The sequence below is a fragment of the Prinia subflava genome, chromosome 4, assembly GCF_021018805.1.
Source record: "Prinia subflava isolate CZ2003 ecotype Zambia chromosome 4, Cam_Psub_1.2, whole genome shotgun sequence".
Taxonomy (NCBI): Eukaryota; Metazoa; Chordata; class Aves; order Passeriformes; family Cisticolidae; genus Prinia; species Prinia subflava.
In genome coordinates, this window is record NC_086250.1 from 73,630,055 (window position 1) to 73,656,665 (window position 26,611).

The 26,611-nt window shown below is 63.2% G+C and overlaps 1 protein-coding gene across 1 annotated transcript in view; it reads left to right on the plus strand.

Moving 5' to 3' along the window:
• Positions 1–26,611, plus strand: part of SND1 (staphylococcal nuclease and tudor domain containing 1) — a 76,418-nt gene that overhangs the window by 22,229 nt on the left and 27,578 nt on the right. Inside the window, 2 exon segments of the mRNA XM_063397217.1 lie at positions 17,272–17,361; positions 25,287–25,387. Of these exon segments, the coding sequence (XP_063253287.1) occupies positions 17,272–17,361; positions 25,287–25,387 (191 nt within the window).

Here is a 26,611-nt window from a genome sequence, read left to right on the forward strand (position 1 = left end):
TGCTGTGGGTGCAGGAGCCGGGCACTTCCCACTGTCTCCCGTGATCCCAGTCCAGCAGGGGCTCCTCAGGGCAGGGATTTATCCCCGTGCTGTTGCTTTTCCCTCTGTTACTCCATTCCCTCCATGGCTGATGCACTCGGAGCTGTGGGAGCTCCCGAGACCTTCCGAGTGCCTGCCTTGCTCCTGGTGCATCCCTCCTCCTCCTCCTCCTCCTCCAGCACCTCTGGAGATGGCGGGAAGGCTCCTGGGAAAGCTCCTGGGAAGGCTCCTGGGAAGGCTCCTGGGAAAGCTGCTGCCCGTGCACACAGTGGGAGCCAAGCTAGGATTGCTCCAAACCCACCTTTTCCAGGCTGTTTTCCGTCCTGGAGCACCAGGGGCCGGTGGGTGACAGCTCCTGAGGTGACCCCGCGTTGCCGTGGGAACTGGAATTTGGAAATTCCTTGTTCTGGCCGCGTGGAATTGTGGAAAACTTCCCGGATCGGCCCCTTCCCGCTGCTGCTCTGGCATCACTCCGGGGGCTGCCGGGGCCGGGGGGAGCGGGGCTCCGCTCCGGAGCGGCCGCAGTCTCCAAGGAGACTGCGGAGAGGCAGCGGCTCCCCGGCTCCCCGGCTCCCCCGCCGCGCCACCGCCACTGCCACCGCCACCGCCGTGAACTGCGCGGGATCGGCGCCGCGGCCCCCAATTCCGGGAGCTGCCGGGGCCCGGCACCCCTCAGTGGGGGCTCTGTGCCCCCGAGTCCGGGGTGTCCCTGTGACACCCCTGTGTCACCTCCCAGCACCCCAGAGTGACATCCCAGCACCCCAGTGTCACCTCCCAGCCCTCCAATGTCACCTCCCAGCACCCCAGAGTGACATCCCAGCACCCCAGTGTCGCCTCCCAGCCCTCCCAATGTCACCTCCCAGCACTCCAGTGTCGCCTCCCAGCACCCCAAGGTCACATTCCAGCTCCTCAGTGTCACATTCCAGCCCCTCAGTGTCACATTCCAGCCCCTCAGTGTCACATTCCAGCTCCTCAGTGTCACATTCCAGCACCCCAGTGTCACAGCCCACCCCTCTAAGGTCCCATCCCAGCACCCCGAGGTCCCTGGAGGGGTCACAGCCGTGGGGCTGCTCTGTGTGTGTCCCGTGGCTGTCCCCATGGATTGGGATCAGCATTTGGGATCAGCTGCGCCTTTAGGGCACATCCAGGGTTTGTGGGGGTGGGGTCCTGCTGCCAGACCCCTGAAGGGTGGAACTCCCCCTGGGAGGTTTTGTGTCCTGTACTGGTCCCAGTTCTGCCCTGCCAGGGTCTCCCCCTGGTCCCCCCAGCCTGGGATGCTCCCCTGAAATCCCAATTATTTCTCCCTGGGTTTCATCCTTCCGTAGCTCTGTCGTGTTTCCGTCCCCAGTGCTGTCGTTAATTACCTGGCAGTGCAATTAATGACGCGTTTGCTCCTCCCCTTCCATACCAGCAGTTAAAATTATGGGAAAAACATCCAAGAATTCCACAGGGGACCAAATCCACCCTCACTCAGGGATGGGTGGGGACCCCATCCCTGCTGCCATTCCAGAGGTGGATCCGGAGCTCAGGGAGTGTGCACACTCCTGTTCATGGATCAGACATCTCTCCATGGGCACATCCGTGGAATGTGTCAGGATTTACAGAATATTCATGGGAATATTGATAGCATCTGAGCATTTACTGAAAATCCACCTGTGGAGGGGTTTGGGCTCTGCTCCCGAGGGGACAGGAGGAGAGGGAACGTCCTCAGGCTGGGCCAGGGGAGGCTCAGGGGGGACAGCAGCAGGAATTTCCCCATGGAAAGGGAGCTCAGGCTTTGGAAGGGGAAATTTGGAGTCCCATCCCTGGAGATGCCCAAGGAATTCCTGGATGTGGCACTCAGAGCTGGGGACAAGGTGGGGATGAGGCACAGCTGGGACCTTGGAGGGCTTTCCCAACCTCAGCGATCCTGAGATTCAGTGATCTGTATAAATCCTAGGAACATCCATGCCTTTATTTAATATAAAATACAAAATGTGCGAAATGCAGTTTAGGGCTGGTTCCAGGCTCCTATGGCAGGATTTTCCCCCCAGTGCCCTCTGCGGGCCCTTCCCGCCCTCTCCTCCCCGCCGGAGCGCCGGGATCTCGCCGGGATCTCGCCTGGATGTCGCAGCTCCGTCGGGAGCCCGTCCCGACCTGCCGAGCGCTAATTGCTCCCACGGCTCCGGATGGAGGAGATGGGAAGTGACAGACGGGAAGCGGAGTGCGATGGAATCCTGCAGCCTTTCATCTCCAGCCTTTCATCTCCCAGCGCTGGATGAATCCCGGGAGCGACGGCCGGGAACGTCCCCGGCGCTCGGCTCTGTCCGGGAGCATCACGGATGGGCCTGGAGACGGATCTGCCGCGGCTCCAGGTGCTGCACGGCGCCGGGGGGCACGGGAACAGCTGGGAAACCTCACCTGGGAGGCTGGAATGTCTGTCAGGACAGCTGGAAACTCGCTGGAAGGGCTGGAAAGCCTCTCTGGAAGGGCTGGAAAACCCTCTCTGGAAGGGCTGGAAAACCCTCTCTGGAAGGACTGCAGACACTTACTCAGATGGCTGGAAACTCCTTGGGAAGGCTGGAATCTCTCACGGGAAGGCTGGAATCTCTCACGGGATGGCTGGAATCTCTCCCTGGGAAGGCTGGAATCTCTCACGGGATGGCTGGAATCTCTCCCTGGGAAGGCTGGAATCTCTCATGGGATGGCTGGAATCTCTCATGGGAAGGCTGGAATCTCTCCCTGGGAAGGCTGGAATCTCTCCCTGGGTTGGCTGGAATCTCTCCCTGGGATGGCTGGAATCTCTCACTGAAAGGCTGGAATCTCTCATGGGATGGCTGGAATCTCTCACGGGAAGGCTGGAATCTCTCCCTGGATAGGCTGGAATCCCTCATGGGAAGGCTGGAATCTCTCCCTGGATAGGCTGGAATCCCTCATGGGAAGGCTGGAATCTCTCCCTGGGAAGGCTGGAATCTCTCATGGGAAGGCTGGAATCTCTCACAGGATGGCTGGAATCTCTCCCTGGGAAGGCTGGAATCTCTCATGGGAAGGCTGGAATCTCTCATGGGAAGGCTGGAATCTCTCACGGGGTGGCTGGAATCTCTCCCTGGGAAGGCTGGAATCTCTCATGGGATGGCTGGAATCTCTCACTGAAAGGCTGGAATCTCTCATGGGAAGGCTGGAATCTCTCATGGGAAGGCTGGAATCTCTCATGGGAAGGCTGGAATCTCTCACAGGATGGCTGGAATCTCTCACGGGAAGGCTGGAATCTCTCCCTGGGATTTGTGGACTCGTGGCCCCCATCTGGGGCTGTGCACGTGGGGTGCTCCCATCCTTGGGGTGCTCCGGGTGCCTGTGGATGTTGGGAATTCGTTCCCGAGGAGCGGCCGGCACCCAGCGCTCCGCCCTGAGCCCTGAGCTGGGGTTTGGATCCGTCCATGCTGGAGGTGGATCCGTCCTCCCTGGAGCAGTTTGCTGGCCCTGGATCCATCCAGAGCGGAGCTGAGCCGTGTCTGGCAGTTCCAGGGGACGGAATTCCCGGGAAGAGCAAGAGAGGCTCCGACCTGCTGGATCCACCTGTGGTGATTCTGCCTCGGAGCTTCCCTGGGTGTCGGTGCCACCGGAGTTTGGGATATTTGGGATATTTCCATTTCCTTTTCCAGCCACCAGCTCCTTCCCTTGGACAGCCACATTCCAGGCCCCGCCAGCCGCTCCGGTGGAATTTTCTGGATTGCGGCAGTTGCAGCACAAATCTGCTCCAATCCCCAATTTATCTAAATTGATCTCTTAATTGGGAATTCTCTGGAGGAGGGGGAGCCGAGCACATGGATCCTGACTGAAGGGAAGAGCAGGGAACACGCAGCGTGCTGGGGGCGGGCTGGGGGTTGGGAGTGGAACTGGGGCAGTGCCCAGGCCGGGGCAGGGACCTGGCGCTGCCGGGAGCTTCTGGGAGCACTGGGAATGGGATCGGGAGCGGAGACACCCCGGCTGCTCTCCCAGCTGCTCCCTGGTCCCACCGGCACCGCCGAGACCAGGCCAGGCTGGAGGTGTGGGATTTCTGCAGGGATTGTTGGGATAGCCCTGGGACACTTCCAGGTGTCTTTTCCACTTCTCCTGGGACACTTCCAGGTGCCTTTTCCAGGCACGCAAAGCTGAGGCTCTCTGGTTTTCCATGTTTCCCTGGATGGTGGCTGATTCCTGTGCCTCTGCCCCACGCCAGTGCTGGGCAGGGATCCCAGACCCTCCCTCCAGCCGGGATTTGGGATGGGGGATCCTGGTGCTCTGCCTGTTCTGGCCTCTGGAGTGATGGGAGCCTCCCAGAGCTGCCCCAGCCCGGCAGGGAAAAGCTGGCGGCACAGGAGAGCTGGAAATGGCTTCGGGGAGAGGGAGAACAGATGGATTTGGGCTCGGATGGTTTTTTTCCCAGCTCTCTGAGGAGCTGCATGCAGGTTCCTTGGCTTTGTGCTGTGATTCCAAAGGCAGGGAGCTGCTGGATCATCCAGGGGTCAGCGTCCCTGCTGCAGTGTGGGACATTCCAGGGTGCTCCCGGGGGTGGTGCCGGGTGGATTCCCGTGGCTGTGTCCTGCAGATCCCATCCAGGGCCCGCGGTTCCGGCTGCTCCCGGAGGTGCCGGGCTCTGACTCCTGGATTCAGGATTTTTGTGTGCCGGGAATGTGGTGGCCCTCTTGGGAGGGCTGGGGGGTGTGGCCGCCCCTGCTGCTCATCCTGCCACATTCCAGCAGATTTCAGGGAGTGTTTTACCCAAACCTGGCAAAGCTGGTGCCTCCTCTGCTCCTTTGGCTGTCCCTGCTGGTTCCCGGGATATTTCTGTGGGGTTGGAAGAGCTCTGTAGCAGCGACCTGCCTGGAGCTGTGCCAGCCCTGCCGGAGGCGGGAAGGGCAGGGAGTGACCTTGGAGCCAAGGGCAGCCCGGCCCCTGGAGCTCCGCTTCTGAGGCTGTTCCAGTTGGATTTAGAACCCTGCGGGAGAGCTGGGAAGGGAGCTGGGAAAGATCCCATCCCACCCATTTTTAGCAATCCCAGCTGCTCCATCCCTGGAAAAGAGCTGCTGCTCCCGGCTCTGAGCCACCCTGGATACCCGCGGAGAGCCCGGGGTGCCGTGGGTGCCCGGTGCCGCTCGGCGGGTGCCGCTCGACAGATGGTGTGCAGGTGTCCGCCGGGAGCTTTTCCAGGGAGCAGCCAGCTGGATTTTGGGAAGAGGGCGGCTGCACGGCTTGGCAGCGCCTCGCCGGGAGCTGGGAACGTTCCTTGGGCCCTGCAGGGGCTGCGCTGGCACCCTCGGGAGCGCGGGCGATGCCACAGCCCTGCCAGGCGAGGGCTGGGAGGAGGGGCTGGCGCAGGGAGCGATTTCCAGGCGGGAATGGCTCGGTGGGATCTGCCAAACCCTCCTCAGGGGTGGAGGCGCCAGCACAAATCCCCGGGGCTGCGGTGCCGAGGCTGTGGCTGCCCCTGCATCCCTGGCAGTGCCCAGGGCCAGGCTGGACACTGGGCTGGAGCAGCCTGGGGCAGTGGGAGGTGTCCCTGCCATGGCAGGGGTGGCACTGGGTGGTCCCTAAGGTCCCTTCCCACCCACAGCATTCCACGATCCCTCTGGTAACGAGCCCGGAGGAGCCCCAGCTTGGCCGAGCCCCTCGTGTCCCCCCTTGTTGTCCTTGTCCCTGTGGGTGCCGTGAGGACGTTCCTGGGCTCCGGGGTGGAAGCCGAGGCCGCGCCGGCGGAGCCGGGCCCGCCGGGAGCGCGCCGAGCCGGCTGCGGCCGCGATTTGTGGCGCAGGGTTTGTACTACACAAATTGCTCCGCACTCAGCGAGCATGAAAGATTAACGAGGAACAAAGCCGTGAACTCATCCAGGCCCGCTCCCGCTAAATTGCAGCTACAGGGATCATGGCAGCTCATCCGCAGGTTGTGTAACTGAACTGATTTGCCGGCGTGGCCGGCGCGGAGCCGCCGCGGCTCCGAGTGCTCCGCACGCGACTTTAATGCATTCTAAATATTGGCAGAGCCGCGGAGAGGAGCGCGGGGGCACCGGAGTTCCCGGATCAATATTTAATGGGAGCTGCAGTCGCTTCCAGGGGGAAGAGGAGCGCAGTCAGCGTGTTCTGGGAGCGCGGGCTGTGCCCTCCGGGCAGCAAGCGCTGCGCCGGGAAGAGCGACTCGGGAAAAGTGATTCGCTTGCATGTGCGGCTGCCGAGCCTCCCGCCGCTCCCGAAGCCATTCCTGCCTGGAAAAGCAGCCCCTGGGTGTTTGATCCGCGGCTCCCGGCGGCGCAGGGAGCTGAATTCCGGCTGGAGGGATCCGGGGAAGGGCTCCGCTTTGTCCCCGGAGCGTTCTCCCTCCGCGGCCAGGAGCGATTGTCCAAACGCGGGGGCGGCTCCCGGGGAGCTGCCAGCGCCAGGTACGAGCCCTGCTCCGCGCTGGGTTCGTCTGCGAGCTGGCACGGCTGGGTTCCTGTATGGATTACAGCTGCTGGCATCCCGGGAAATCGCTCATGGCTCAGAGAGCAGCAGCTCAGCGGCGCAACGGGAGCAGATCCAGCCCGGAGCGCTGGAGCGGCAGCAGGAGCCGGGCTGGTGCCGGAGCAGCCGGCCAGCCCCGAGCCGGCCGGGGAGCCGGGCGGGAGCTTGCCAGCAATTACGGAGCAGCTTTTCCATGAGGCAGCAGCTCCGGGAGGCCCCGGGGCCGCGCTGCTGAGCAGGCCCCGCTCAGCCCATCTGGCAGAGCCGGGATGTGCCGCGTGGCAGGAGCGATCCCCCGGGACCGGGCTGTGCCGGATCCCTCCCCAGGCGCCTCCCGCTAAGTGCTGTGGTTCCTGTGCTGTAATTCCTGCCTGCTGCTGTGACACCGATGCTTGCATGGAGATGAGGCACCTGCCAGCTCGCATTCCCGGGGACGCTGCTCCGGCCCCGCGCGCCCCGGGAGCCGCTCCAGAGGCTCGGGCCGTGCCCAGCCCCGGCTGTTTCTCGCTCCGCTGGGCGAGCGTGAAAACGCTGCTGGGAGAGTGGAGCTTTGACCTTCCGAGCTCCTCGGGAGCTGCTGGAATTCCTCAGCGCATGGAAAATTGCGCTGAATTGGAGCAGAGCCTCAGTGCTGGCACAGAGCTGAGCTCTGCAATTAATGCTCCGGCCCTTGTGCCGCGGGAATGGATCCCTGATTTTAGTGTGGGATGAGCCTCTGCGCTGGCTCCGCTCCCACCGCCCTGCTCGGGAGCCTCTGCTCCGGCATCGCCCCAGATCCTGCCTGGGGTGGCCGAGGGGACACTGGGGACAGAGCTGGGCCCACGGTGCCATCACCCTGTGGGGCAGGGAGGGCACAGGAGCAGGACAGGGAAGCTCCGGCCCCAAGTTCTGGCCCAGGCTCGCATCCCACCCGCCAATTCCGTCCTGTTCTGGCTCAGGGTGGGCACGGGGGGTCCCAGCCGGGCCAGGGCTCCGTGTTTATCCCGGGGCACCCATCCCTCTCCCTGGGAGCGGGAGCTCGGAGCCTCCCCAGCCCCAGCTCGGGGCTCTGAGCCGTGGGAGCAGCGGGAACACCCCCATTCCTGCACCTCTGCCGGCGCCGCTCCCAGAATCGGGAATCATGAATATTCCCCCTCCATTAGCACCGGCTGGATTTGGTGCCAGACATTTGGAGACGTGAGGGGTGGATGGGATGGAGGGGGGATGGATTGGGAACGTCCCTCACTGGCACCGCAGCCCCCCCAGCCCCTTCCCCAGCTTGAGTTCCTGGACCCCGGTGGCACCGGCCACCCCTGGGGACACTGGGAGCACCTCAGAACCTCCCAAAATTCCCAGTGCGAGTGGCAAAGCCATGAGGACCCTTGGAAGGGACTTTCCATGGAGGAGCTGCCCTGGATCCGCAGGGCTGGGTGCTGAGGAAGGGCTGGGCCCTGCTGGCACGGGGGTGGCGTGGCCTGGCACGGCCCCAGTGTCACCGTGGGTGACAGGAGGTGACCTGGGCTGTGCCAGGGACTGGGGCTGGGCCAGGGATCCATCCTGCCTGTGCCGTGGATAATGGATCCATCCTGCCTGTGCCAGGGATAATGGATCCATCCTGCCTGTGCCAGGGATAACGGATCCATCCTGCCTGTGCCAGGGCTGATGGATCCATCCTGCCTGTGCCAGGGATAACGGATCCATCCTGCCTGTGCCAGGGATCCTGCCTGTGCTGTGGCTCATGGATCCATCCTGTCTTTTCCCGGACCCGCCGGCACGGTGCAGCCCCCTGGGGTAGGCGAGGGGGTTTCAGAGTGTCCTGTGAGCAGGGCAGGGTGACAGTGACGGTGACAGTGATGGTGACAGTGACAGCTCAGGCTGTCCTGTGTCCCGGGCCCCGCAGAGGGGAGGCAGCTCCATCCTTCAAAGCCTTTCCCTCGCTCCCGGCCCCGCTGTCCTACTTTTCTGCAGCTGCTTTTCCTCCTTCCCTCCGTCACGTGCGGGCGGGCTGGGAGCGCTCGGTGCAGCCCCGGCAGCCCGGGCTGGGCTCCCCGCACGTCCCGGCGCTCCCGGTGCCCGCGGGGCCGTGTGGGAGCAGCCACGGGAACGGCACCCGCCGGGAGCGGGGACAAAAGGCGCCGGGAGCGCGTCCCCTCCCACGCGACCCCAGATCCAGGGCAGGGAGGGCCTGCAGGGCCTCCCCGGGGGTCTGCGGTTCTCTGAACCCGGGATAACGGTGGGGACAGCGTGCGGCCCTGAAATGGCCGTGCCTGCAGCAGCTGCCAGCTCCAGCCCCGTCCCTGTCCCCGTTCCTGTCCCCTCGGTGACGGTTTCAGGAGGCAGAGGCATCTCCTGGTGTCACAGTGTCCTGCAGGCGGGCCCTGGGTCCGGATCATCCCTGTTCTGGGAACGCTGACCCCACGTTCCCTCTCGGTGGGAGCGGAGCAGCCAAAACGCTGCTGGAGCCCAAAATCCACGTGGCCCTCAGAGCCACATCCCCCTGTGCCCCAGAGCCACATCCCCCTGTGCCCCAAAGCCACCCTGTGCCCCAGAGCCACATCCCCCTGTGCCCCAAAGCCACCCTGTGCCCCAGAGCCACATCCCCCTGTGCCCCAAAGCCACCCTGTGCCCCAGAGCCACCCTGTGCCCCAAAGCCACCCTGTGCCCCAGAGCCACATCCCCCTGTGCCCCAGAGCCACCCTGTGCCCCAGAGCCACATCCCCCTGTGCCCCAGAGCCACCCTGTGCCCCAGAGCCACATCCTGAGGCTCCTCTGGGCCGGGAATGGGGCACGGGGACATCGCAGGGACGCCGGGATGTCCTGGGGGCTGCACGGGTCCCGTTGGGGGCAGCCTGGAATCAGCCTCTCCCAACCATGGCAGGGGTTGGGATGCACCCCCCAGTCCCAGGTGCCCAGTTTGGGGTGTCCAGGATGCAGCACCCCAATTCCAGGGCCCGGTTTGGGATGTTTGGAATGCAGGACCCCAATTCCAGGGCCCGGTTTGGGATGCCTGGAATGCTGTGCCCCAGTTCCAGGTGCCTGCTGCATTCCAGCAGCCGAAGGATACTCAGCATAAATCCAGCTTTATGATTTCCAGCTTTTCCTGGGCAGTTCACTCCGTTCCTGAGGGAGGCACACAGGAATGGAGGGAATGGTGAATTCCAGCGGTTGGGACCAGGCCCCACAGCGGAGCCGTGTCTCCCGTTTATCCGGGAACACCGGGGTGCCTGGGGCAAGGGTGCTGCTGCCTGCGCCGGGGCTGCTGCGCAGCTTTTCCAGGGATCTCAGCTCCTGCCGAGCTCCCGGGGCTGCCGGGGAAGCCAGGCTGGTTTAACACTGAATTCCAGGCTGGTTTAATACCGAATTCCAGGCTTGTTTAACACCGAATTCCAGGCTGGTTTAACACTGAGCTCCAGGCTGGTTTAACACTGAATTCCAGGCTGGTTTAACACTGAATTCCAGGCTGGTTTAACACTGAATTCCAGGCTGGTTTAACACCGAATTCCAGGCTGGTTTAACATGGAATTCCAGGCTGGTTTAACACTGAATTCCAGGCTGGTTTAACACCGAATTCCAGGCTGGTTTAACACCGAGCTCCAGGCTGGTTTAACACCGAATTCCAGGCTGGTTTAACACTGAATTCCAGGCTGGTTTAACACTGAATTCCAGGCTGGTTTAACACCGAATTCCAGGCTGCTTTAACACTGAATTCCAGGCTGGTTTAACACTGAATTCCAGGCAGTTTAACACTGAATTCCAGGCTGGTTTAACACTGAATTCCAGGCTGGTTTAACACCGAATTCCAGGCTGGTTTAACACTGAGCTCCAGGCTGGTTTAACACTGAGCTCCAGGCTGCTTTAACACTGAATTCCAGGCTGGTTTAACACTGAATTCCAGGCAGTTTAACACTGAATTCCAGGCTGGTTTAACACTGAATTCCAGGCTGGTTTAACACTGAATTCCAGGCTGGTTTAACACCGAGCTCCAGGCTGGTTTAACACTGAATTCCAGGCTGGTTTAACACCGAGCTCCAGGCTGGTTTAACACTGAATTCCAGGCTGGTTTAACACCGAATTCCAGGCTTGTTTAACACCGAATTCCAGCGCTGCAGCTGGAAATGACGGAGGGAAAGGCACGAGTGGCCTGTGGAAGGGGTGGGTGTTTTGGGATGTCTCAATTTCCTCACTGGCCCCGGATGGGGGCACTGAGCCAAGCCCCAGCGATGATGAATCCCCCGGGAAGGGGCAGAGTCGTGCTCAGCTGATTCCCCCAGTGATTCCTTGGGAAGGGCCCTGCCTGCCCTGCTGCCCCCACAGAGGGGCTGGGGCCGGGCTGGGGCTGCCAGCGGGGTTAAAACCCCTTGGGGAGCTCCCGTCAGTGCCCCAGCCCAAATGAAGGGATCCTTCCCCAGCTCTTGCTCAGCCAGGAATGTTGGAATCATAAAATCATGGAGTGGTTGGGATAAAAGGGACCCCTGAGCCCCTGCAGTGCCACCCCTGCCATGGCAGGGACACCTCCCACTGCCCCAGGCTGCTCCAGCCCCAGGGTCCAGCCTGGCCTGGGCACTGCCAGGGATGCAGGGGCAGCCACAGCTGCTCTGGCAATTCCATTCCAGGCAGCAATTCCTGCCCAAGATCCCACCCAGCCCTGCCCTCTGGCAGTGGGAGCCATTCCCTGTGTGCTGTCCCTCTGTCCCTTGTCCCCAGCCCCTCTGCAGCTCTCCTGGAGCCCCTTCGGGCCCTGGAATGTTCTGGAAGTTCTCCCTGGTCCTTCTCCTCTCCACCCTGGGCCAGTGGGAGGTGTCCCTGTCCACGTCAGGGGTGGCACTGGAGGGGCTGTGAGGTCCCTTCCCACCCATCCCATTCCCTGATTCCCGGGTTCTATAATTTATAACTTTATTATTTATAGTTCTCCGTTGTGCTGAAGCAGCTCTGGTTGTTTCCGTGCCGTCGCTTCCATCGTTCCCCGCCGTTCCCATTTGTCCTGCGGCGCTCCTGCCCCGGCTCCCGGCGGAGCTCCCTGGGCCTTCGTCCCTGCCCGGGATGATAAGGATGGTCCTGCCAAGAACCCCTGGAGTGAGCAGGGAGCAGAGCCTGCCCTGGGAGCACCAATCCCGCTGCACCCGCGGCCGGCCCGCTCCGGGGCCTCGGGGGCTGTTCCCACCCCAACTTTGTCCTGACCATGGGGTCCTGTACCCCCCTTTGGGGTCCTGTACCCCCTGTTTGTGGTCCTGTACCCCCTTTGGGATCCTGTATGCCCCATTTGGGATCCTGTACCCCCATTTGGGATCCTGTACCCCCCTTTGGGGTCCTGTACCCCCTGTTTGTGGTCCTGTGCCCCCTTTGGGATCCTGTACCCCCCCTTTGGGATCCTGTACCCCCTGTTTGTGGTCCTGTACCCCCATTTGGGATCCTGTACCCCCCTTTGGGATCCTGTACCCCCTGTTTGTGGTCCTGTACCCCCTTTGGGATCCTGTATCCCCCATTTGGGATCCTGTACCCCGTTTTGGGGTCCTGTACCCCCTGTTTGGGATCCTGTACCCCCCCTTTGGGATCCTGTATCCCCCATTTGGGGTCCTGTACCCCCTGTTTGTGGTCCTGTACCCCCTTTGGGATCCTGTACCCCCTGTTTGTGGTCCTGTACCCCCTTTGGGATCCTGTATCCCCCATTTGGGATCCTGTACCCCGTTTTGGGGTCCTGTACCCCCTGTTTGGGATCCTGTACCCCCCATTTGGGATCCTGTACCCCCATTTGAGGTCCTGTACCCCCTGTTTGTGGTCCTGTACCCCCTTTGGGATCCTGTATCCCCCATTTGGGGTCCTGTACCCCACTTTGGGATCCTGTACCCCCTGTTTGGGATCCTGTACCCCCCATTTGGGATCCTGTACCCCCTTTGGGATCCTGTACCCCCATTTGAGGTCCTGTACCCCGTTTTGAGGTCCTGTGCCCCCTGTTTGGGGTCCTGCACCCCGCTTTGGGGTCCTGTACCCCCTGTTTGGGATCCTGTACCCCCCATTTGGGATCCTGTACCCCGTTTTGGGGTCCTGTACTTCGTTTTGGGGTCCTGTACCCCCTGTTTGGGGTTCTGTACCCCCATTTGGGGTCCTGCACCCCGCTTTGGGGTCCTGTACCCCCCGTTTGGGGTCCTGTACCCCCTGTTTGGGGTCCTGTACCCCCATTTGGGGTCCTGTACCCCCGTTTTGAGGTCCTGTACCCCCTGTTTGGGGTCCTGTGCCCCCTGTTTGGGGTCCCGTGCCCCCTTTGGGGTCTCCCAGCCGGAATGTGACTCCGTGGATCTCCTCCCCAGGGCTGAGCAGGGTGGGCAGGGTGGGGTCCCTGGCAGCAGGGGGGTCCTGGGCTGGGACAGTGCCGGTGTCGGATCCGGCTCATCCCGGAGCTGCGGGAAGCGGCTCCCAGAGGATGCTGGTTCCAGATGCAGCTCCTGCTGACAGGACCAACAACTTCATTAATTTCAGCTGCTTAATTGGGAGCAGCATGTGCCGAGGGCATGGAGCTCCCTCTGCCCGGACACGGAGCGTTCCCGCTCCAGAAAAGCCCATTCCTGTGGCTCAGCAGCAAATTCCTGGGATGGAGCCCTCAGGGAATTCCGGGCCATGACTCAAAAGGGCTTTTGGAGCTGTTTTTGAGGAGCTGGAGGTGCTGAGCTCCAGGGACTGGAGATTTGGGCTCTCCTGTTTCTGTCAGAATTCCATGGGTTTGGTCTCGGCTTGGTTGGGATCCCAGGGGGAGAATGGGAGAGAGCTGGGAAAGAGCTGAGCCTGGAGAAAAGGAGGCTCAGGGGGACCTTGTGGCTCTGCACGAGTCCCTGACAGGAGGGGACAGCCGGGGGGGTCGGGCTGTGCTCCAGGAACAGGGACAGGAGGAGAGGGGGAATCGTGGTGTGACACCGCGGATGAGCCCCTGCCCCCTCCCTGCCCCGGCTTCCCGGGGGCAGGAGCCTCCCTGGATCCCTGGGAGCCTCCCTGGGTCCCTGGGAGCCTCCCTGGGACCCTGGGAGCCTCCCTGGATCCCTGGGAGCCTCCCTGGATTCCTGGGATCCTCCCTGGGTCCCTGGGAGCCTCCCTGCTCCGGGGGGAGTCCATGGGAGCCTCCCTGGATCCCTGGGATCCTCTCTGGATCCCTGGGAGCCTCCCTGGATCCCTGGGAGCCTCCCTGCTCCGGGTGGGATCCCTGGGAGCCTCCCTGGATTCCTGGGATCCTCCCTGGATCCCTGGGAGCCTCCCTGGGTCCCTGGGAGCCTCCCTGCTCCGGGTGGGATCCCTGGGAGCCTCCCTGCTCCGGGTGGGATCCCTGGGAGCCTCCCTGGATTCCTGGGATCCTCCCTGGATCCCTGGGAGCCTCCCTGGATTCCTTCCCCAGGGCCGGGCTCTGCCCTGGCCCGGAGCCCCACCCTGGGGACTGCAGTGTCCCTGTCCCCCCTCCCAGCACTGGCGTTTCCAGCTGGCAGCTCCCGCTCTCCTCCCGCTCATTCCGCCCTGGCGCTGGGAGTTGATTAGCTCTGCTAATTACTTTACAAATAACGAGCTTCCCTAATTGCGCTGGCAGGGACGGGGGGGGCTCTCCCCACCTCCCCACAGTCCCGCTGGGCTCTGTGTCCCCTCGGCTCCGCCGGGGACCCCCTGAGTGCTGGCACCCGGAATTTGGGGAAAACACCCCAAAATCTGCATGGGGAGCTGGGAGCTCTGGCTCATCCCGGGGGCTGCGGCCCTTCCCCTGCTCCCAGCACCCCCGGACGGGCGGGCTGCGTGTTCCAGACAGCGCCTGTTCCCTGTCACAGCTCCGGGATGGATCTCCGGGCTGGAATTCCCACCCGGCCCATCCCTGCCGGGTTCAGCCGCGGGTGAAGCGTGGCGTGACACCGGGATGAGCCCTGACCGCAGGGATCCCAGGAGCCTCTCGTGCTCCGGATGGAATCCTCCTCCCCCGGGGGGATGGAGCAGCTTCCTCCCACCCTGGGATCCCTCGGGGGCTGCAGAGTCCCCGGGGAGCTCTGGAATGTGAAGCTGGATTTGCCATCCCGATCTCGGAGCGTTTCCAGCTGCTCCAGCTGTGCCTGTGTCCCCACCCTGTGCCCTGGGAAGGGCGCTGGGAGCGGGACCCCGGCAGGGTCAGGAATGCAGCACTCGGTGTCCAATCCCCCCGGAATCCTGGCAGTGCGTGCGGGCTGCTGCCCCCCTGGAATTAACCTTAATTAGGCCCTGCCCAGCATAACGCTGTTAATTGGACAGGAGGGCCGGAATCCTCTCGCCCTGCCGGGCGTTCCGGGCCGTGGGGATTGTTCTGGAAGGAGGGAATTGAGGGGAATTCAGGGGTCTCTCAGCCCCTCTGGAGCTGCTCCATCCCTCCCTGGAACCACAGAGTCGCTTTCTTGCCCGGGTTCCCCAGCCTGGGATAAGGCAGAGCTTTCCCATCCAGTTTGGGGTTGGAGTCTCCGTGTTCCGAGAGGGAAAGGAGCGGGTGCCCCCCTCCTCCAGCAGCTCCCTGAAGGTGCAGCTAATGGAGCGACGTCCTCGCTGCTCACCTTTAATTAAGTGAGCCTCAGATCCCTGGGCTTAATTAACTTCTCAGTGGCTGATGACTCTCTCCAGCAGCCGAGGAGAGCCGGGACTGGCGTTTCATGGAACTGTGGGATCCCAGAGTGGATTGGGATGAGTTGGGTGGGCTTGGGAGGGACCTTCAAGCCCATCCAGTCCCACCACGAGCAGGGACACTTCCCCTATCCCGGTTTGTTCCAAGCCCTGTCCATCCTGGATGTGAACATCCCAGGGATGGGGCAGCCACAACTCCCGAGGTGATGATTCATTGTTGGGATCCAGCTCCTGCCTCGGGAAATGGGCTAAGCCCAACAAAATCCTTCTCCGTGTTGGGAATTGCCGGAGTTTGCCGGCTGTGGAATTCCGTTAACTTCCCACCATTCCATTGATTTTTGGTGTTTATTTACCAGACCTCCACGGAGTGTCCGAGGCTGGAACGGCTTCCCGGAGCCGCCAGCTGCCACCCTCCCTTCCCAGGAGTGTCACCGCTGTGGGACAACACGGCGGGGCTGGCAGGGCTGGCAGAGCGGCGCCGGGGCCCTCCGGGCTGGGCACTCAAACACTCCCATTGTCCAGCTCCTGGCACCGCCGGCCCTGCGTGGAGAATTCCCAAAGGGAATTGGCATTCCGCAGCAGCAGCAGCAGCAGCAGCAGCAGGATGTGAGGGCTCGGTCAGCGCCAGCACATCCGGGCTGGAATGGCAGCCGTGGGTCTGGCACAGCACTGGGGGGGCTCTGCTGGTGACCCCTTCTTGGGGTGACCCCTTCTGGGGGTGACCCCTTCTGGGGATGACCCCTTTTTGGGGTGAGTCCTTCTTGGGGTGACCCCTTTTTGGGGTGACCCTTTTTGGGGTGGTCCCACACGGCTGCAGACCTGTGAGCTGCAGGAGCTGATGGAGCTTTGGGGAGGGCTCAGATCTCTCCTCTGTGGCACATCCAGGACTGCCAGGATGGCGCTGTGGATCCCAGTATGGCATAGGAATGGCACTGGTGCTGGGGGGCCTGTGCTGGTTGTCCCTGTTTGGGGTGATGTCTTTTCGGGGTGGTGCCTTTTTGGGGTGGTCCCAGTGGCCGCAGACCCGATGGAGCTTTGGGGAGGGCCCAGGTCCTGCCTCCGCGGCTCCTCGAGGAATTCTGAGCCCACCCAGGGCTCTGCTGTCCCGCTTCCCGCGCTCCGGCGGGAGGGGATTAGGGATTTAACAGCCTGTGCCAGACAGACACTTAACTAAGCCATAAATTTGGAGTTCGTTAGTGAGGATTAATTAGTGTTTGCACAGGGCTTTGCCGCGCGGAGCCGTGCTCGGTGTCGGAGCTGCGCCGTGACCTTGGCGAGGGCGGGAGCGTCTCAGGGCCCGGAGCCGTCGGATCCCGCTGGTGGAAGGGTCTGGGAATCACCCTGGGGGTTCAGGGACCGGGAATCCTCTGAGAGCCCGGGGCAGTGTGGAAAGGGGGAGCTGTGCTCCCCTGGAAGGGGCAGAGGGAGAGGCCGGCGGTGCCACGGCAGCTCCTCCGTGCTTGTTCCGAGCTCCCGCAGCTCCAGGGGCTGGGGCAGCACCTGGGATCTGCTTTGGGATCTGCTTTGGGATCTGCTGTGGGATCTGCTGTGGAATCTGCTGTGGGATCTGCTGTGGGGGCAGGGGCTGCCAAAGTGTCACCCCATTGCTGAATCCTCCCTCTCCACACTGTGGCTTTCCTGTGGAGCGGTGGTGGCAGTTCCATGGCATTGGGAAATGAGGGATTTGTTATCCCAATATCCCGGTTTCCCTGGAGCAGGGGCAGTTCCAGGTGTGCTCCAGCCCTGGGAATGCTGGGGTCCAGGGGAGATGCTGCAGTCAGAGCCCCCCAGCAGCCCTGCTCAGATCCCGGTGCCACAGGATTTATCCCAGGGCTCCACTCCAGCCCTGGCGTGGGCACAGGAATTTCTCTGTCGCTTGGGGGGTCCTGAAGTCGCCTCCATGCCGAGCGCCTCGCCGGGAGCTGGGCAGCAGTGCCGGCATTCCCGACTGCAGCCGCACATTCCCCATCATTCCCCACATCCAGCTGGGCCATCCTCGTGTGCCCAGAGCTCCTTCCCTGCTGCAAAGCAGCTCCGGGGCTGGCACCACGTCCCGGCTGCCTGGCACTGCCCCGTGCCAGCTCCTCGGTGCCACCTGAGCTGGGACAGGGAATTGTGTGTGGGGAGAGGGCGGGGGCGATGCTGATCCGGGGAGGTTTGGGAATCCCCTGACCTGCGTCCCCTCTCTCGGCAGGACAAGAACAGGAAGCTGAGGCCCCTCTACGACATTCCCTACATGTTCGAGGCCCGGGAATTCCTGCGCAAGAAACTCATCGGGAAAAAGGTACGGAGGGAGCGGGATGAGGATGAGGATGAGGATGAGGATGAGGATGAGGATGAGGATGAGGATGAGGATGAGGATGAGGATGAGGATGAGGATGAGGATGAGGATGAGGATGAGGATGAGGATGAGGATGAGGATGAGGATGGGGGGACAAGCGATGGGACAGGGCTGAGGATGAGGGAATGAGGGAAGGGGTGAGTCCGATGCCGGTGCCGCCGTGTGGCTCCGTACGGAGCCTCTCCATGGGAAATTCCGGATGCCCCAAGCCTGGAGCGCCCCTGGAGGGGCTGCACTCCCCATTTCCTGGGAATTCCGCCTCGCTTGTCCCTTTGTTCCCCCGGCATATTTTCCGAGGCTGGTTCGGAGCAATTCCGGGAATGAGGAATGTGTTAACCAGCGGAGCGCACGCTCCGGATGCAATTTTCCAGTGCTCATAAAACGGTCAAATAAAATCAATTCCCTTCATGGCACGGCCGTCGCTGCTCGTCGGGGCTGCTTCGGTGCCTAATTGGATCTTTCCAGCTCGGAGCCTGCCTGGGTATTCCAGAAAAATGGGGAAAGAGGAAAAGAGCAGCTTGGGAGATTTCTTTAATGGGGAATCTGTCGCTTCTCAGAGTCAGAAAAGTCTGGGGGTGCTGGCAGGATTTGTGATGGGAGCGGGGATTTGTCTGGAGTGGGATTCTGGCACCTCTGCGTTCCCAGTTTGAGCCATTCCAGGGTTTCTGTGCCAGTGTTTTGCCATCTGCTGTTGCTGTGCCCTGTGCTGGATCAGGGACTGGAACTGGCCCTGGCACTGGGTGCCCTTGGACGGTGACCTTGGGAATCCCTGGGGTTCCAGGCTGTTCAGGGATTGGGGGAGCTCAGCCTGCCTCAGGAGCTCCATCCATCCCCGTCACTCCGGATCCTTGTGGATCCTGTCCCTGTGCCTTGGGAGGCTCCTCATGGGCACATCCCAGCCCATCCCAGCCCATCCCAGCCTGTCCCAGCACATCTCAGCCCATCCCAGCCCATCCCAGCCCATCCCAGCCCATCCCAGCCCATCCCACCCCGTCCCAGCCCATCCCAGCCCATCCCAGCCCGTCCCGGCCCATCCCAGCCCGTCCCAGCCCATCCCAGCCCGTCCCAGCCCATCCCAGCCCATCCCACCCCGTCCCAGCCCATCCCAGCCCATCCCAGCCCGTCCCGGCCCATCCCAGTCTGTCCCAGCCCGTCCCAGCACATCCCAGCCCGTCCCAGCCCGTCCCAGCACATCCCAGCCCATCCCACCCCGTCCCAGCCCGTCCCAGCCCATCCCAGCCCATCCCCATGGGAACAGGCGGTGGCTCTGGTCCCTGGAATGTGCCATCCCAGGGCAGGGACCGTGCTTGGGGCAGAGCTCTCAGATCCCCATCCTGCCACGGTGGGCTCCTGGGAGATGCCAGCATCCATCCCAGCCCCGTGGCCATTCCCAGCTCCAGGGGGCTGGGATTCACTGGCAGGCACTGGTCTCACTGGGGGCGTTGCTCTTCCAGCACATCCCACCCCAGTGCCGTGGGCAGGAGCCTCGAGGGATGGGATTTGGATCTCCTGGAGCTCTCCTGGAGCTTCTGCTGCCTGCTCCACCCATCCCAACATCCCCGAGGGGTTTCCTGCTCCGGCTGCTCCAGCACCAGCCACAGTTCATGACTGGAGAGCCTGAAACACCCCTGGGTTTCATCCCCAAATTCCTTTGCCAGATTCCTCCCCATCCCGTCGTGCTGGGTCAGCCTTGCCATTGCTTCCCAAGATAATTCCCTCTGGAGAAAGCACCGAGGGGGATGAGGAGGGAACATCCCTGCCGTGGCTGCCACGGCTCCGTCCCCTTCAGTTCCTGTTGGGAGAGGAGCTGGGATGTGGGAATCCACCAGGAATTCCCTGCTCCCTGGGAAGAGGTGGAATGCAGCGCATTTTCCCTCCTGCCCTCTGGTTCCTGAGCAGTGGGAATTTTCCGGGCTGGGATTTTCATGGCACATGGAGACTGGATTTGGGCTTTTTGGCTCCCGTGCCGCTGTTTCCTTCCCGGCCGCTGGAATTTGCCCGGCAGCACGGGATGAACCGGAGCCGGCCCCCGGCTGCCCAGGCCACTATGGATTTGTGGAATAAATCCGTGGAGCGTGTCAGGAAGGGCCGGCTCCTCCGCCCATCGATCGCGCTCCGCCGCGGAGCAGCTCCGGGTAATTGCGCCGGGCGCGGGAGATGGATCGTGGCTCTTCCCTAATTAACTCTGGGATTAATCGCTCGGCTGGAGGGAGCCGGCAAGGGAGAGCTCCAGGAGGAATATTCCGTGTGCACGGAAGCGATGCTGCCCTGTCCTTGCGAGCTGCTCCGGGGGAAAGAAAGGAGGGGATCCCTGGGGTGTCCCAGGGCCCCATCCCTGGATCCCATCCCTGTCCCATCCTGTCCCATCCCTGTGCCCCATCCTGTCCCATCCCTGGGTCCCCTCCCTGTGTCCAATCCCTGTGTCCAATCCTGTTCCATCCCTCTGTCCCATCCTGTCCCATCCCTGTGTCCCATCCTGTGCCATCCCTGTCCCATCCCTCTCGGGAGGGCTGGTTCCAGCTGGGAATGCTGCCCGTCTCCAGAGCCCTGGGTGGTTTCCCGGTGGTTTTCCAGGGCGTTCGCCTCTCTGGTCCCCTCAGGGGCACCTGGCTGATTCCAGGGATGCTTCCAGGGATTCTCCTGGCGTTACCAGCAGCCAGCACTGCTGGGATCCGACCTGGGATAAAACAGGGATGGGTTTGACCAGGGAAAACCTTCTCCCTGGGAGCACCATCCCAGTCCGGGAGGAGGGAAGGCTTTGGCAGACGGGAGGAATTTTGGAATGTCGGGCAGTTTTTCCTGCCTCTCACGGCAGCCTGGAAGTCCAGGGAGAGCCTGACACAGCAGCGCTGCCGGGGGTGGATTTTGGGAAGATCCCGGGTGCGGCCGGGCCTGGGGACAGCGGGGACTCATCCCTGGGAAGCTGCGCCGTGCCGGGAGCCGGGATGCGTTCCCGGGAATGCGCCGGAGCCCGGGAATGTGCGGGAGCCGGGGCGGCTTTGGCAGCTCTGAGCGTCACGGGAACGGCTGCGTCAGCCGCCGCTTCCACGTGTGGAACTGGGCAGGATTTGGCTGCCGGGGAGGATTTGGCTGCTCGGAGCCGAGCCGGGAGCTGCTGGGGAGCGCAGCCTTCCCGCCCGGATTGCGCCTGGAGCCCGCGGCGTGCGCGGGTGCTGCAGTGGGCTGGGCTCGGGGGAGGGGGCAGGGGAGCGGGATCCTTCCCGGTGCAGCGATCCCGAATTCAGCGGTCTCTGCTTTCCCTGCATCCATCGCCCTTCCCCCGGCGCTTCCCAGCCCGGCACTTCCATGGTTATCCCGCTCCAAGGTCAATCCTGCCCCGGGGGTCCCCGCGGCCCCTCCGGCAGCCGCTGGAGCGGGAGGGAGGAGGGAGCTCGGATCCTGCTGGATCCGCTCCCGGCGATGCCGGAGGCGCCGGAGGCTCCCGGGGGCTGCCGTGGAGCATCCTCGCTCCGCGTCCCGGCCTTTTCCAGGAGGGATGATGGGAGGATGGAGAGTGGAGAGGAGCCGGCTCCTGCTCGCCATTCCCAGGAAATCCCGGTGCCCGCAGCAGGATGCGTGGGGGGCTGGGACGAGCCGGCCCTCGCGAGGGAAATCGCTGCTCCAGAGGGAAAAGCTGTCCCTGGATCTGCCTCCTGCAGCCCCCATCCCGCCGGGATCACCCCGCACATCCCGGGATCATTCCTGCTGCCAGCCCCCGGGCCCGCCGGGTCTCCGGGATCCTTCTCCGGCACGGGAGGGACGCGGGGGGCACCCACCCCCCCCGAGCCCCCCGCCAGCCCCTCCCCAGCCCCCCCGGCCCTTCCACCCGGCACGAGCTGCCAGGGAAGTAAAAATATTCCGGGAGCGGGTGACGGCGCCGGGCCGGGAGATCCGCGGGCGGGCGGGGTATTTATAGCCCGGCAGGTCTGGGCTGCCACCCACCCCCCATCTGTCCCCCCCGGCCCCCCCGTGTCCCCGCGGCCCCCCGGAGCCCCCCGTGGGATGAGGGAATAGCAGGGAATGGCACCGGCACGGCCCGAGCCCACCCCGCCCTCCCCATCCCAAAGGGGGGATCAGCCCCCCGCCCCCTCTGCGGGCAGGCAGGGAGGGGGTCCCTGCCCCCGCTGTCCCCCCTGCGATGGGGACATGTCCCCACTGCCGTGGGGCCCTGAGGCTGGAGCAGGGGATGTGCCTGGAGTGTCCCATTGTGTCCCCCAGCCCAGACTGGGGCTGGAACTGGGACAGGACCACGGGGGGGTGGCAGGGGCCACACCCTGGGGATCCCACCCTGGGGACAAGGAGCTGGGAACAGCCTTGCTGGGACTGTGACCCTGGGGACAAGGCCAGGGGCCACGTCCTGGGGACCCCATGCTGCTCTCTCCATGTCCTGGGGACTCCGTGCAGCTCCCCCACATCCTGGGGACCCCGTGCTGCTCCCCCACGTCCTGGGGACCCCGTGCTGCTCTCCCCACGTCCTGGGGACCCCGTGCTGCTCTCCCCACATCCTGGGGACCCTGTGCTGCTCTCCCCACGTCCTGGCGCCCCAGCTCTGTGCTGGTGATCCAGGGTGGGAGTGCCGGGTCCCCGTGGGGTCCCCGTGGGTCCCCGTGGGTCCCCGTGGGTGACATTGGCGGCGGTGGCTGCTCGGAGCCCGTGCGGTGCCGCTGTTCCGGGCTGGATGCGCTCCCGGGAGCGGAGCTGCCGGAGTGATTTAATCCACCCTGACTGCAGCTGACCTTGGAAAGCCGCCCAGGCGCGGCTCCGGCGGCTCCGGGGGGAGCGGAGCCCGGGGGGCCGGGGGGGTCCCTGCACCCCCAGCCCCGGCCAGCCCTTCCCAGTCCCTGCGTGGGCGCGTCACCCTGGGATCCCGGGAATGCTTCACCTTCCGTCCCGGAGCTGTGGGGTGCCAGTGCCACGTGTGGGGTCTCACGGACCCTGCCCTGCCCTCAGATGATCCTGGGCCTTGTCCCTGCAGCTCCGGGTCCCTGCAGCTGAGCAGCACCCCCAGGGCCTTTCCCAGCTTTCCATGTCCTGAGTGTTCCGTGGGCTTGGTGTGATCCAAGGGATTCATGGAACCATGGAATGGTTCCAGCCCTGCCATGGCAGGGACACCTTTCCCTATCCCAGGTGGCTCCAAGCCCTGTCCAGCCTGGCCTTGAGCACTTGCAGGGTGCAGGGGCAGCCACAGGCTGGGCCAGGGCTCCACTTGGCCTTGTGGAACCTCATCCCATTGTCCCTGTCCCATGGATCCGACCTGCCCAGACCCCTCTGTGCAGCCTTCCTGCCCCTGGGCAGATCCGGAGCAGTGGGATACAGCGGGACACAACACGGGGCATCCCCATCCCATCCCATTATCCCATTATCCCATCCCATCCCATCCCATCCCATTATCCCATCCCATTATCCCATCCCATCCCATCCCATTATCCCATCCCAGCCCAGCCCATCTCATCCCATTATCCCATCCCATTATCCCATCCCATCCCATCCCATCCCATTATCCCATCCCATTATCCCATCCCATTATCCCATCCCATCCCATCCCATTATCCCATCCCATTATCCCATCCCATTATCCCATCCCATCCCATCCCATCCCATTATCCCATCCCATTATCCCATCCCATCCCATCCCATCCCATTATCCCATCCCATCCCATCCCATCCCATCCCATCCCGTTATCCCATCCCATCCCATCCCGTTATCCCATCCCGTTATCCCATCCCATCCCATCCCATCCCGTTATCCCATCCCATCCCATCCCATCCCGTTATCCCATCCCATCCCATTATCCCATTATCCCATCCCATCTCTCCTGACTCCTCCCCGGATCCCTCCCAGCCCTGGGATCCCCCGTCCCCCCCGGCTCCGCCGCCGCTCCCCGTTCCCGGTGCCGCATCCCCAGCCAGGTGTTTCCCACGCCAGCCGCTCCCGAGCCAGACATCTCGGGAGCCCCGGAGCAGCTGAATTCCCAACCTGCCTCTCGCAGTAATCGGCGTCTCTTTTTCCCCTCCAGTGGTTCCGACGGGAGCTTTGCTGCGGGGAATCGCTGTAACCGCTCCCCTTAATTGGCTCTTTCCTGCCGGAGCCCCCTCTCCGCACGGAGGAGCCGCGGCTCCGGCGCCCTGCCAGACGCTCCAGCCTTTTTTGCATTTTGATGTTGGTTTAATGAGTGATTTTTGGGATGAGCCGAGGCTTTGGAGGGGCTCGGGGATGCTCCTGCCTCGCCTGTCTGGCTGCCTTTGGCTCAGCGCGGCTCCGGCCATGCGGAACGGGGACAGGAGCGGGAACAGGAATGGGAACGGGCCTGGGGAGAGTCCAGAGAGGACGGGTCTGGCCCTGAGGCGGCAGCACTGGGGTGTCCCCAAAGATCCCCACGTTGCCCCCGTGTCACCCCCTCTACCCCAGAGCCTTGGGGTATTCCCGGGATACCGGGAAGGCATCGAGGATGGAGCTTCCCTGGAGAGGCAGATTGATTGAGATTGGCATGGAAATGACACTTGCAGATGTGGGATGTGATGCTGGGAACTGCTGGGGGTGATGCCTGGAGGAGGGAAGGATCCAGAGAAACCTTCCAGGGCCTGAAGGGGCTCCAGGAGAGCTGCAGAGGGGCTGGGGACAAGGGACAGAGGGACAGCACACAGGGAATGGCTCCCAGTGCCAGAGGGCAGAGCTGGGTGGGATCTTGGGCAGGAATTGCTGCCTGGAATGGAATTGCCAGAGCAGCTGTGGCTGCCCCTGCATCCCTGGCAGTGCCCAGGCCAGGCTGGACCCTGGGGCTGGAGCAGCCTGGGGCAGTGGGAGGTGTCCCTGCCATGGCAGGGGTGGCACTGCAGGGGCCCTGGGGTCTCTTCCCACCCAGCCATTCCAGGATTCCTGATCCCTGCATGTCCCAGCTCATCCCAAACCCTGGTGCCGTGGGGGGTGATGCATCCAGCAGGATCTGCTCCCGAGGTGTTCCCACCCCTGGCTGGGATCCCGGGCAGTGGCAGCTTTGTCCCAATCCCTCCCCGCTGTGTCGGGGCCATGGGGACACCGTGGGGTTCCGGGCCTGGGATTCTCCCTGCCCTGTCCCTTCCCATCCCACTGGAGCAGCTGATTCCCGGGAACAGCCCCGGCGGGGCGGGAGGCGCCGCTCCCGTCCTCTGTCCCGGCGGGAACGTCGTGTCCATGAACCGGGAGGTGCCGGGGCCGCCGCGCTCGGGATCCCCACGGAGCTCTGGGGACGCCTGGCAGGGCCCGGGATCCCAGCTGGGATCTTGTCCTGCTGGAAGCTCCTGGTTCGATGTGAAGGGAGCTCCGGGGTGCTGGAGCCACTGGGAAACGGCTCCGTTCCCTGGCCAGGGAGACACCGAGGGGCTGGAGACTGAGAGGGAATGGGAATGGGAATGGGAATGGGAATGGGAATGGGAATGGGAATGGGAATGGGAATGGGAATGGGAATGGGGATAGGGATGGGAATGGGAATGGGAATGGGAATGGGAATGGGAATGGGAATAGGGATGGGAATGGGAATGGGAATGGGAATGGGGATGAGGATGAGGATGAGGATGGGATGAGGATGAGGATGGGATGAGGATGAGGATGGGATGAGGATGAGGATGAGGATGAGGATGAGGATGAGGATAAAGATGAGGATGAGGATGAGGATGAGGATGAGGATGAGGGTGAGGGTGAGGGTGAGGGTGAGGATGAGGATGAGGATGAGGATGAGGATAAAGATGAGGATGAGGATAAAGATGAGGATGAGGATGAGGATGAGGATGAGGATGAGGATGAGGATGAGGATGAGGATGAGGATGAGGATGAGGATGAGGATGAGGATGAGGCCTGGCTGGCCGGGCCCTGATCCGTGTCCCTGTTCCAGGTGAACGTTTCCGTGGATTACATCCGCCCCGCCAGCAGCGCCACCGAGACTGTCCCGGCCTTCTCGGAGCGCACGTGTGCCACCGTCTCCATCGGCGGGATGTGAGTCACCCCCGGGGCTGGGGCTCCCCCCGGCATTCCCTCCGGGAATTCACACTGTGCCAGGGCTCTGTGTGCCTGGAGGGGGCTCATTCCCCACCTGGGATCAGCCCCCATTCCCGGCATCCCAGCGCTGGGATTCTGTGGGATACGTTGGGGTCCCTCCACACCTCCCCCACAGCTGCATCAGCTTTGGGGATATTGGGGTGAGCGTCCCCCAGTCCAGCTGTCTCGGGGTGGCTTTGGAGGAGTCATCCCCACTGTACATCCCGGGATGTTTGTCCTTCCCGAGGGACCCCTCCCTGATTTCCCTTCTCCACGAGAAGGGGCAGGAGTAGGAGAATTCCAGAGCAGCTTCCCCTCGGGCAGAACTTGAGGCTTTTCTCCTTGGGGCACGGGGGGCCTCCAGCTCATCCCTGTGGATAGGCCGAGCCCCCAGCTCATCCCTGTGGATAGGCCAAGCCTGGGGCTCATCCCTGTGGATAGGCCGAGCCTGGGGCTCATCCCTGTGGATAGGCCGAGCCTGGGGCTCATCCCTGTGGATAGGCCGAGCCTCCGGCTGGCAGCGGCTCCGGAGCTGCGTAGGGAGGATTTGTCATAGGCCCTTGGTTGCTTTCCCAGTTTTTTTTCCCGGTAGCAGCTATTTTGGAGATCGCCCAAAGCGCTGCAGCGCTGCCTTTCCCTCCCTGATCCAGGGGCTGCGAGAGCTGCACTTCCCTCCCTTCCCTCCCTTCCCTCTCTTCCCTCCCTTCCCTGCAAAGCTGGGAGAGCCGCGTTCTCCTGCTCCCTGAGCCCCGGGCATTCCCGGGATGTTCCAGCAGTGCCTGTGCCATTCCCGGGGCTGCATCCCGGGATGTTCCAGCCCTGCCTGTGCCATTCCTGGTGCTGCATCCCGGGATGTTCCAGCCCTGCCTGTGCCATTCCCGGTGCTGCATCCCGGGATGTTCAGGCAGCCGTGCCTGTGCCATTCCCGGTGCTGCATCCCGGGATGTTCAGGCAGCCGTGCCTGTGCCATTCCCGGGGCTGCATCCCGGGATGTTCCTGCCCTGCCTGTGCCATTCCTGGGGCTGCATCCCGGGATGTTCCTGCCCTGCCTGTGCCATTCCTGGTGCTGCATCCTGGGATGTTCCAGCAGTGCCTGTGCCATTCCTGGTGCTGCATCCCGGGATGTTCCAGCAATGCCTGTGCCATTCCCGGTGCTGCATCCTGGGATGTTCCAGCCCTGCC